Source organism: Vespa crabro, chromosome 17 (genome assembly GCF_910589235.1).
Source record: "Vespa crabro chromosome 17, iyVesCrab1.2, whole genome shotgun sequence".
In the NCBI taxonomy this organism is placed as follows: Eukaryota; Metazoa; Arthropoda; class Insecta; order Hymenoptera; family Vespidae; genus Vespa; species Vespa crabro.
In genome coordinates, this window is record NC_060971.1 from 1,069,179 (window position 1) to 1,082,438 (window position 13,260).

General features: G+C 32.3%; 1 protein-coding gene across 4 annotated transcripts in view; it reads right to left on the bottom strand.

Moving 5' to 3' along the window:
- LOC124430194 overlaps window positions 1–13,260 on the bottom strand; it is a 50,699-nt gene that overhangs the window by 4,144 nt on the left and 33,295 nt on the right. For 3 of the 4 annotated variants that reach the window (XM_046976437.1, XM_046976436.1, XM_046976434.1), the window contains exons 2-6: window positions 2,688–2,800; window positions 2,412–2,560; window positions 1,971–2,154; window positions 1,553–1,845; window positions 1,270–1,417 (exon numbers count right to left, since the gene is read on the bottom strand). In XM_046976437.1, the coding sequence (XP_046832393.1) occupies window positions 1,270–1,417; window positions 1,553–1,845; window positions 1,971–2,154; window positions 2,412–2,560; window positions 2,688–2,800 (887 nt within the window). Of the gene's footprint in view, window positions 1–1,269; window positions 1,418–1,552; window positions 1,846–1,970; window positions 2,155–2,411; window positions 2,561–2,687; window positions 2,801–3,721; window positions 4,349–13,260 lie in introns of those variants that run through there. The other variant, XM_046976435.1, reaches the window with a different exon arrangement.

Here is a 13,260-nt window from a genome sequence, read left to right on the forward strand (position 1 = left end):
GTGTCCAAATTTTCTCTTTCTTAGAAGAAATTAACGAGAGATTACGAAAGAATAAACGAAGAAAATAAACTATATATCCCGATTTACTATATATTATGTTATATTCTAAATAATTAAAAGTGACCAGACGTTTCGGATTTGAGTTATTGTTTGTCCCTCATTAATAACTATCCTGGAAAGGACTAATTGACTCAAAATCAATCGATTTGAATAATAAAAATTACAAAAAAAAAATAAAAAAATAAAAAAATAAAAAAAAAAACAGAAAAGATTAACAAAGAAAAATTGAAATAAAATCAGAAAAAATAATCCAAAAAAATTTAATTTTTCTTTGCCTAATTTTATATCCCCGAAATGTGTTAAAAATCATATTCCCTAAATAATTTTTCTCCGAATATACAACGGTAATAATTTTCTTAATATAAACAATGGTATCCGAAATGGTTTCAGTAGCAACGGTATGACGCATTCGTCTTTGATGTAAGTTATCGTGTCGTAAACGATATGCATCAGTGACGGTGCGTTCCATATATAAGTGAAAATCCTCCATAACAGGCAAACAAATTCTTTACGTTCTTTTTTCGCGCTGCTTTTCGTTAACTTTGTTGGGATCGATTCCTAAAGCAAATAAAAGTGAATATTACTTAATTTAAGCATAAGATACGAGCATGAAAAGAGAGAGAAAGAGAGAAAAAGAGAGAAAGAGAGAGAGATGCATCTAAAAAAATAAATATATTTCATCCAATTAAGATCGATTGATTTTTTCCAATTACTTGTCATGCTTATATAACCAATTTTGTTGAGTCGATCGTTGCGAAAACATAAAAAAGATAAAAAAAAAAAAAAAAAAAAAAAGAAAAAGAAAAAAGAAACAAAAAAGAAAGAAATAGAATGAAATTGCAATTAACATACACGTATTACTGTATTACTGTATGTATGACTGTCCGTCAAATGTAACAATCGAGATTATTATAACAATAATATTCACGAAGAATAAGAAAGTAAAGTCATATATTCATGTGTAAGATGAAAATAAAAAAATATTCACTTCCGCGTACTAAAGATTTCTTTTTGTTCCATGCAGAAAGTTTAAAATGCAATTTCTACGTTTCAATGTATGGAACTAACGTAACGATAAAAAAAGAAAGCGAGTATGTGTGTATACGGACCAGCATCCTAAACTTTGAATTAATGAAATAAATACATTCATGCCTGCACGGAACGATAACGAATGTGGCCTGCAAATACTAAATGAAATCTAACGTTTACCTGTACAACTGGTTCAGGATCAGTTTGTTCGTTAATGAGCGAACCTGCAATACTAATGTCATCGTACTCCTCTCCATCCAGAACGGATAATTCATCATGATTTCTGGTGTCCATTCCACGAAGGCAACGTCCGCATAATTGGCCCCGTCTAAAAATGGATTTAATATATTAATATATTTAATGGATTAAAATAGATTAAAATTTGTATTAATTAATTAAAAAAAAAAAAAAAAAAAAAAAAAGTTCCAATCATGTAGGTTATTTTAAAAATGAGGGAACACACCTAACTTCCTCGAGGGTATTTATTTCATCTTGCAAATTCTTCACGTCCTGTGCTTTGCTACGCCAAAAAGTTAATTGCTCTTCCAAAGTACTATTCTCTTGTAACAATGTTGTCAATTGTTGACCAAGCTCAGCAACTTTTTTTTGTTCTCTAGCTCTTTGACTACGAGCTTCTTGTAATTGAATTAATAGATCTGTCAGTTCTTCTTCGTTCGAGGCTGTCGTTAAAGGTTGTTGTAAATTAGAATCGTTATTGGTTTCTTGAAAAATATTTGGTGAGTTCGGGGCAGCGCTCTGTCAAAATATTACAGTTTTGTATATTATATGTATGCTTTTTTGTACGTATATGTGTAATATGAAATTGACATGTCGGATAATAATCAATTCGGAAGAATTTGTTTGTTATAGCAAATTTATACCTGTCGTATGCTGCCACCAGGCGTTACCGCTGCTTTCCAAGAAACTGATTGCATTTGAACGACGGCAGGATTTTGATTTGCTGTTTGCTGACGAAGCAATACTTCTCTCTGTGATGTAAGATCGTCGATTTTCTTTTGAAGTTCCTCGCATCGTGTCTCGAGATTTTCAATGGTTAAGCTTTGACTAAAAATAAATGTGATTAAAAATTTATTTCTTCCTTATTATATTATTATTATTATTATTATTACTATTATCATAGAAATGTGTGACATATTATAAATTATGTTGCTCTGTCATAGAAATATCAAATATAGTTTCGTTGTCGCTATCTCGTATACATAAGTAAAATCAAGTGTCGTATTCGTAAAAATTTTCAAAATGAAATATAACAATATAATAATATAAGACGTACAATGTAGAACGTATAAATATAAACATACTTTTTTATTAGCTTTTTATCGCCAGTATTCTCGACGACCAGACGATGATTGGCACGCTCCAAATCTTGTATACTGACTTCTAATTGTTCGTAAATCTTAAGACGCGAATCATTGACTTCCCTCAATGCGGCAGTTTGCTTCTTCATATACTATAAAATAATTAATTACGCAATAATTAATTTAATCGTATATCCATGAATGATGTAAGAAAAAAAGAAAGAAAGAAAGAAAGAAAGAAAGAAAAAAGAAAACAGGTAAATCTTCGAAGAAATTTACTTCTATTTCTTGCGCTTGTTCCTCGATCGTGGACTGATGAATTTTGATTATATTCTCGAGTTCCTTATTCCGTTCTAACAAAGTCTTGCCAAGTTCCGCTGCTAATTGAAGATCTGAAATGAAATAAATATATAAATAAACATAAGCACATTAGTTGTTTATATTCAATTAACAAGCGTATGAACGTGCTATTATTTTATTTTTCTATACGTCGTTATAGACATCCTGTTTTGTTTATGAATCTTATAAGTAATACACTTATAACACGTGCGCTTGGGAAAAATTTCAATGACGTATTCAAGCACTTGCCATGGGCAAATTTACTCGTTAAAAAAAAAAAGAAAAAAAAGAGGAAAGAAAAACAATGACCTTGCGAGGGAAACGGAAATGTATGTACATACATAAAACAAAGTCTCAAATGGTTGAACTTTTAAGTCCAAAGAGTGATAATCTTTTTTCCTCATAGAACAAAACGATCCTCTCTATCGAAGTAAGTATTTTTATCAAGACGAGAACGGAGATCGTTTGAAAAGTTTTTAACGATCGTAAAATTAATTTCGCATCTTAAATCGAGCGTTATCGATCGATTTGATATTCATTGGGATCTAAAGATCGACGACATACATACGTATTTCTAATATATATTAGAAAAAAATTTAAGAAAAGAAAAAAGGAAAAAGAAAAAACGCGATTGAATATAAGAAAAGTTTCGAGAGAAAAAAAGAAAAAGATAAAGAAACACTTGTTTCTCTCGTCTAAGAATTTCGTAATCTTCGTTTGACTAAACGAAGCCCTTCCTCGCCTGCACGAACATTGACATCGTTCCCTCGTTAACAAGCTCACAGGGTTTCCTCTTTCGAACGAACGTAAGTATCGCGACGAGATGAGATACCCAAGAGGGAAAAAGAAAAAAGAGAGAACAAGACCATAAGCTTTCGTCGAAATATTTCATCTTCTCCCTCCCTCTCTCTAAAAAATTTCCTTATTTTATTCGCTAATGATTCAGTTGGAACATTCAATCTTTGTATGTATACCTTCCGGTCCTTGAAGACACGCCAGTTCGATGGAATAATCCCAACAATCTAAAGAATTCATTTGCGTTTGGGGATCCCAAACAACATCCACACTGGGTCCGCTCATGTTAACGTTTGACTTATTTTTCTCACTTGACTATTTTCTCTTTCTTTGTCCAGTAACAAGAATAAAATAGAAAGAGATAGTAACAATCAAGAAAGAATCCAAATTTCAGTCGCACTATTTTATCACGAAGGAACACAAACAGATTTGATTCGATTAAAGTCGCCGTACGATATAAACTTTCATGCTTTTCGTGTGTTTCGGGGGAAAAAAAAAGAAAAAAAGAAAAAAAAGAAAGGCAAAAAAAAAAAGAAAAAAGAATCTCCCGAAAAACTCCCGAAAAACTCCCGAGAAATAAATAAATAAATAAAAAATACGAATTTAAACGAGAACTTATACTGTGAGCGCGCGCGCGCGCGCCTCCTATTTCAGGTTATCGACCAGCACAGCAGTGCACGACCGGTTCCAACGAAGGCAACCGCTCTTCTGTAAATCGGCAGGTAAGCGAGTATCTTGTACGACTGAAACGTTCCGTTCACGCACCTCCAACCTCTTCTCCGATCTCCATCTCCCCCTAACCCCTCTCTCTTAACTTACTACTCCTTCCTTCTCCCTTTCTCCCTCTTTCCAGTATTTCTTCTTCTTTTTCTTCTACTTCTTCTTCTTCTTCTTCTTCTTCTTCTTCTCTTTCAGCCTTTTCCTCTTCCTCGTGTCGACGATGAACCACCTCTCTACCTTTTCTTCCCTTCCCTCTCCCGCCCAAATACTCTGGCACTCTCGCTTCGTTACAACTTTTCTCTCTCTTCTTGTTCATCATCATCATCATCATCATCATCATCATCATCATCATCATCATCATCTTGAGTCGTTTCAGTATTATTTTATGTGATCATACTTACGGGGATGGAAGATGGTCCACTTTTAATCGACTTTTTTTTATTGAACATTCTCACCATACTAAATTCCTCCTTTCTACCCCGTAATTTCGTGTCTTTATTGAAGGTAAAAGTATTATCAATGCCTTCATTTTATAATCGTAGCTGTGTTATGGGGTAAAATTTTATCTCATATACTAATGTTATTCAGACATTGTAACGATTAGTCACTTTCATGTCGATCATACTTAAGAGAGATAAGATATTTTTTGTTTTTCCCCTTTGATTTTCTTATCCCTCTAAAGTTTTCCCTTTCATCCATCCTGTAATCTCTTATGCTTGCGAGCTAAGTGATAGAAATGTTTTCTTTTAAAGTTTTCAACAATATCGTTATCTACCTAATATCCTAGCTATTTATCGCAAATGAACTTTTACCCAATATGACTAATTTTCGTTGTAATATTATTAAAAATTCATTGATTTAGGATATTTATTTGGATCTATCGGTAATGGTAACGTTATAAAACATATACTTTCTTTTTCTTATTTTGTAGATATAATTGACGGTCGCATTATAAACGATCGAAAATAGATTTAGAGATCTTTATGATTAGAACAGATACATCTGATCTATGCGTACCTTTCATGGTTGAAACAATAAATGTATGAAAGTAATATCTTATTGTTAAAAGGAAAAGATGCCTGCGTCGTTTAATTAATTGGAAGTAAGACGCGAATCGCCGAAACAATTAACGTCCGCTCGAACTGCACGGGTGGTGCGGGATGGAGAGACAGCAAGTCAAAACAATGTGTCTTTTTAGCCACGATCGTGGTCTTCCGCTTTTACTTTCCATTCCTGCTTCCCTTTTACCCGCTATATCCTATTTTTCGACTTTCTCTTTGATTCAATCACAAACCTCAAAGTACCTTTTTAAATCGCACCTATGAAAAGAGAGAACCTGCTATCGTGAGAATTACCTTTTTTTGCGTTTAAATACTCTCATTAGATACTTTCCATATTGCATCGATCAGAATGATCGATTTTATTTTTTCGACATCTCAATACGCCATAAATAAGGTACAATATCATAATATATAACGAAAGATGTACTAAGATTTTCTATCGATCTCATGATAATTAATTGATAAAGCAATAATACTATAGTCGTAATAAATTAATAATTATACAATATAATAATATCCCAAGTAAAAATATCCATGAATGAAACGTATCAAGATTCGCACACATATAAATATATATAAATAAGGTATTAAGTACGAAGAAACATTAATTAATTTACACTTATATACCATTGAAGCAACCAGTAAAGATACGAATCAAAGTTCGAGAGAGTCGCTTCGATTAATGAACTCACCGAGAAATGTAATAATAACAATAACAATAGCAATAAAAATAATAATAGTAATAATAATAACAATAATAGTAGGTGGCAAAGGTGCATCTTTCGTGCATCATTGTACGGAACGTGACCCTCCCTCCCACTCCCGCCCTTCCTTCCTTCCTTCCTCCTCCTCCTCCTCCTCCTCCTCCTTCTATTTTATCCCTTCTCTCGTTGATTCGTACGTCGTCCTTATTTTATGCAACTGTGTTGTAACGACGCGATTGTTGTTCGAAGTACTCTCAACGAACTCGCCAATTTATGTTAGGTTCTCGGTAAATAGATAGTACCTCCTCTCTTCACGTTTAATCTTTTCAATACGCGACTAAGAAATTTCATCATGATAAAATCGATCCTTCATTATTTTTTTCATATATTCGACAATAGATTCGATTTGAATTTAATATAAAACTAATTTCGAGTAAACTCCTTTCGTACATTCTAAAATGAATGTAATCTTACGTAACGTTAAACACGCAAGTCTTCGAATCTTCTTTATTTTTCTTATTTTTTTTTACCACGTACTAAGTACCAAGTACAAAGTACAAAGGTTTAATAAAATTTAAGGGAAAAAAGGAAAAAAGATAAAAAGATAAATCGAAATATTTGTTGTTTCTAAGCATGAAATAATCGAGTTATCCAAGGAGATATACATGCATACACACATGCTTACATTATCAACATCATTAATAACAGGTTTATCTCGAACTCATTCGAGCACGAAATCAGTATGATTTAAGGCGGACTTATGTTAGTTTATCGACTTACCATAAACCTATGTACGTTCACCAATTTGTTTCTCTCTATCTCTATCTATCTATTTATCTCTCTATCTATATGTATTTGTCCCTTTTTTCTTTCTATTCCTTACATATATATATATATATATATATATATATATATATATATATATATGTAAGGAATATATATATATATATATATACATATTATAGCTAAAGGTTTTGTTATGGAAATAATGGACGAATTTAGAACGGGCAGAATTAGTTCCTGGTCCGGTTCTTTTCTCCTAAGTTGTTTCACACCGCAAGACGTGCACTTCTCGTGCACCCGAAAGGTCAACTCGGATACACATTCACCTGTTCACCATTGAATCCACATCCCAACACAATGCCCCTTTCTTTTTATTACGATCGATAAAGATTAATAACGTTTCGAGAGTATCCACTTGCATTCTCGAGAGAAAGTAACACCGTGAGAGATTCGATTCTTCTATTCAAACAGATTGAGCATAGGTCAAAAGAGGTTATTCAAAATGAAAGATTGTGGTTCGATTACTTCTCGTTAAAATTATGTCTTATTCTGTCTGAATCAAAAAAGGAAATAGAAAAAAATCATTGTCTTTCGATCGATGGATCATCCTGAGAAATACATACATTGAAGAGGGTGGGAGATAGAAAAGGGATTATTAAAATCGACATATGAAAATCGATTACTTTTCATTAAAATTTTGTCCGAACAAAGAAACGAAATCTATCTATTATCAAGCTTTGATCGATGGATCATTATAAACGATGCATTGGATGAGGTCAAAAAAGGTTATTAAAAGTGAAAGATCGAAGTTAATTGCTCCTTTCCTTATTAAAATTAATTCTCGTTGAAATTGTCTTTTTTAAGAAAGAAAAAAAAATCATTGTTTTTCGATCGGTGAATTATCATGAACACGTCGAGGGATCGGAAGAGAGAGAGAAAGAAAGAGAGAAGGATTGTTCAAAACGAAAGACAAAAGACAATTACTCCTCGTTAAAATTACGTCTTCTTCTGTCTGAATCAAGAATAGTAATAATGATAAAAAAAAAATCGTTGTCCTTCGGTCCATAGATCATCATAAACGAAGTCTCTCTCTTTTAGTATAATATCTCACACATGTTAATCTCCAAGGAGGAGCATGCGATGAAAACGTATGGAAGGACGTTCTCGGGGTTGTAATTACAGCTTTGTATCTTTCTGAAGATGGTGAAGAGAAGGAGGTGATGGTGGTAGTGATGGAGGAGGAGGAGGAGGAGGAGATAAAGAAGAAGACGAGTCCTTCTACGAGTCGTTCCTCCATTGTGCTGAATAACTGCACCGTGAAAATAACGCGGGATAGAAACGAAGTTAAGTGGACGTTTCAAAGGAATTGCGTCTCTATCAAAACCGTCCATCCTTCTTTTCGTCTATACTTTACTATTTAAGTTCATTATTTATCCTTCACGCGTTTCTTGAGTCGAATAACATTGCGTGTTAGTAAGTCTTTATTCGTGTCTAGTTTGTGAAGTATTTTTAAATCAAATTTAAATTTCTGTTAATATCATGGTGTTCTTTTTGTTTTGTTTTTTTCTTAGAAAATGTAGAATTCATTTTTTCTCGAGAAAATAAAATAACGAACACTGCGATTATGTTAAAAAAAAAAAAAGAAAAAAAAAGGATGGAAAAAAATCAAAGTACAATTAATTACAATCGTAAAAAATGTACTCTTCAAAGAGTACTACCGACTGAAAAGAATAATTGACCTTTCGAGGAATCGATTCTCAAGAACTAAGTTTCTTTCGATAGATCGAGAGATAACTCACGATTGAATTCCAGTTGAAAAGACACGCGAAGTCTCCTCTTTAACTTCCTCAAAGAAATTCCTTCTCCTACGCGTTACTCGATCGAGGATAGCTCATTCGTTAAATCGATCACGAAGAGTCTCGATTTCGAGGAATCTCGATCCCCGTTCGACCGAGGAAAACGAAAGACTGAATACAAATGAACTTAGTTCGATGCTTATAAAATATATATATATATATATATATATATATATATATATATATATATCCTATGCGTCGAAATCTCTTGACATGATGTAAAAATAAAATATAACTTGGCTAATGTTAAGTATTAAGAGAGTAACAAAAGGCAAGTCTCAAAACGAAGTGTAATATTTTTATTCGAACTGACTAACCGATTAAAAATCAAACAATAAAATGATAAATAATAAAAAAACCAAATTATTACAAATTTCTTCTTAATTTGTTTGGCTTTCCATTAAAAATAAAAATTAATGCGATAAAAGAATTGTCCGTTATTAACAATTTGTTCAACTAATTCAAGCAACTCTAGGAAAAAAAAAAAAAAAAAAAAAGAAAAAATCTCGTGACAAACGAGTGACAAATAAATTAGAGAGAAAGCTAAAGAGGATGAAGAAGAACATTTATGAGATAGAAAAATTGTTGACAGCTGTTAATACTTTTGTACTTTTTGAGTTAGTTACTTGGATATTCTAATTTTAATTCCAGATTTAGTTCTTAGTTGTTAGTTCAGTTATGAACGGTCTAATACTTAGGAGAAACAACCGAGAAAAATATTTCGTCGTCGAGGATGCATATCGACGAGGTTTAGCCGTGGGTAACGACCGCTATCGGTAATTTAATAATATGCCAGCGCCATTCGGATCCTCCCAGAAGGCATCCAGCCTTGTTTTTCCCAGCTGATTCACAGATGTTAGACAATGACAACACAAGTAAGAGGAAGAACGGAGAATGCGCGGACAGTTACCTACCGTTATTTATGACTTTATTGCCATAATCTTCACTGTCTTATCTTTCAAAGGAAAATCTAAAGATATTCACAATACAATTACTACATATACAATACATTATCAATTAGGGGGATCGATATCGTTAAACATTCAACTCTATATACATCGGTATTATCTAAATCGTTTATTATCTAGAAAAATTATACGTTTTCGAGATTACTTTAAGTATTACTCAAGATATTAGTAATCTCCAAATATTTTGCTCTATTAATATTTTTCTTTAGATATTTATTTATTTTATGTAAAAAAATTAAAAGAAAAATTTATGCAACGCGCAATCAGTTCGTAATAAATTACATAAGAGACACACGAGAAAAGCTTTTGTTACTTGATCCTAACGGAATTCTAACAGTTTTCGATAGATCATGCTCATCCTCAATTCACTTTTATGTTTAGTATTTAATAGACAAGTAACGGCCGACGACGAGGATAACTGATCGAAAAGATATTTATCTTATCTAAGATGAAAATTATGGGACGTTTACCAAAGTTATTCATAACTCATTAGAGTGCGAATGCGATTACAGTTATAAATATTTCTAACTTCTACTAATATTGGTAAACTTCGGAGTTGAGAGAAAGAGAGGGGTGGGGGAGATTTATTATAATCCACTTCTAATAAATACACAAGGTAAGTCAAATAATTTTGCCAATAAAAAAGTTATTTATAATAAAAATTCTATTATTAAAAAAAAAAAAAAGAAAAAAAGAATCATTCGTAATAAATGACAATAAGAGACAAATAAAAAAAGGTTTTGTTATTCGGAAACCTAACGGAACCCTAACAGTTTTCAATTGATCATACATATCCTCAATTTCGTTTTAACGTTTCGTATTAATAATGAAATAACGGGCGACGACGAGGTACGATTAATCGAAGAGATATATGTTTCGAAAGATAAAGATTATGGGACGTTTATCGCAAAGACGATATTAGAACGTGACGACGAGGCTGGCCTCGAAAGTTGTAGAAGAGAAACGTCGACCCCTTCGGGCCATTGTTTCTATCCTTCTCGCACCTCTCAAACACGATCTCGTTTTATCATATATAGCACCGCGACTAGCGCACTGACTCGCGAATCCACTAATTACAGGACAAAAACTATACATATGGATACGATGATAATAGACATTTATGTGACACGCTTTGACCGGACAAATGTCAAGAGAATCGTGACTATGCTGACCTCGAAACACCGAGATGACGAGAAAGAAAGAGAGAGACCTAGTTCCAGATCGGTAAGAATAAAACGATTAAATCGATGGTGTCGTATCGATTTGATTCGCACGAAATCGATTGATATATATATATATATATATATATATATATATAATCAATTTATACTTAAAAAAAGAACTTTTTCCTTTTGCTCCTTTCACTTGACACTTATATTATTTAGATCTTTAATTAATTTTCTAAATAATATTCCTTTTACAATTGAAAACATTTGGATAATTTCTAATATCTAGTAGATACATAGGTATATTTCTTTTTTTATGCAGAGTTATAGACACACAATCGTATATTATAGAGAAAAGATGAAAATAAATATATGCGAAGAATATCTAATGACGTTCTAAACCGATTTAAAGGAAGAAATCTCTAAGGGAAAAGAGGCGTATCGCAATGCTACCTACACTCGTGTACTTACTCGCATGACTCACGACTCTTGTTTAGAAGTCAAAGGGAGTAAAGCGCCGTACTCGTTTCCGTCACACTGATTTATTACGTCATATATGGTACGTGCAATTTGATATAAAAGTATTTCGAAATCTACCGAGAGAAATACTCCTACTCAAAGTCCCTAGTGATATAAATCCAAAGATCTTTGTATCTAAACAGAGCGTAGGATCTTTCAAGTTTCATTAAAAATAAAATATAATAATTAATTGGCATTTCATTTATATAATAATATATATACATGCGTTTATGTAATAATATTTTAATGATAATGCCTAAACGTTTGTAACAATAAAAATGTAAGAATAAAAATAAAAGAATATATTGGTGTAGACAAGCAGATATTATCTAAACAAAGATACGCGGAAGGGAATAAAATAGAATAAAATTCGAGTGATCAACGTGAACAAGAACAATAATAATATATACTTATGTAAAATAGTAATGGTGTATTATGGTGCTACTAAGTTAAGCTTGAACCTGACCACGTTGATCGACTTCCGAGACCAAACGGTGTAATTCCTAAGCAAGAAACGGAAGTTACGAGAGAAGTCGGAGAGCTCTCGTTCACCATCATCATCTCGCGACTATAATACATACTAGCGAAGGAAACTCTATCGGCGAGAGTTTATCCGCCGCTTGGTTTTTAACCACAACACTTTCAAGCCCTCTCCTCCCTCAGTCCTCCCGCTACTTAGATTTCAACTCGGAGGAATCAAGAATCGACGACCACGAATGGTCTAGCCTAACAATAAGTAAGATCGACGACGTTCGTTAGTAAGTAAGTAACCAATGACTTAACTAAATGAGACTATTTTAAGACTCTTTCCTCAGGAAAATTATATACCTAGCCATATAGATATCCAATACCTATGACTTGTCGATCATTATAAGATTGACCTAAGTATATCGATTAATTTTAATTACCATCGATCATTTTTCATACATTATACCATCCGGTAATTTAATATTATACTATACTGTACTATATACAAAATATATTATATTACTAATCTGCAATACTAGCTTAGAATACTATCTAATACTATATTGTATCATATATATGCCTATCATGGCATATATCTATATATAATAATGTCAATTAAAAATATAATTTACATAGGTCAATTTCATCTAATTCCTGACCTTCTTAAGCTAACAATGAGACAAAAACTTCAGTGTTTTCTTTTTATCCCTAATTACTTTGACATGAGAGTAACGCGTTTTTTAGCATAATCATAAAAAAAAAAAAAGAAAAAATAAAGCATGAATTTTCATAAATGTCTATCTCTCGTGTGAAATCGATTTATAAAGCATGACGAAGTAACACGCAAACAAGCAAAAGTATCATCCAATAGCTAATTCAAATGGGGATATCGTGCGAAAGGGAAGTAGATACAACAAGTATCGTGCATTCCAATGGATACATTTATGACCTATATAAGAATAGGTAGATTTGTAAATCATGAAAAATATGAAACCATAAGAAATGGCTAATTAACTTCCCGTACCAACAGTGAAATCGAAAGATAAGAACAACACCTTCCTCGTCTCTCTCTCTCTCTCTCTCTCTCTCTCTCTCTCTCTCTCTCTCTCTCTCTCTCTCTCTCTTTTTCTTTATGTCATTTTAACGCGTTAAATAAACCGTTAGGTTCACACCGATATAACTGGATTTCAATTTTATATTTATATTTTTCTATTATTTACACGTATAACATATGTTTCTTGTATATAATGAAAATATTACATAGACGTAATATAATTATAAATATTTATTTAGATAGATATAAATATGTATATTTCTCTGAATAAGTAATAATAAATAAAGGTGCACTCGAATTGTTCGTTAAAATCTCCTAAAGTTAAATTATCGTGTTAATACGATCGTCGATGATTCATTATTATATTATTTTCGAGCATCGATGAGTCATAAAGATAACGAATCTAAATAAAAGGATGC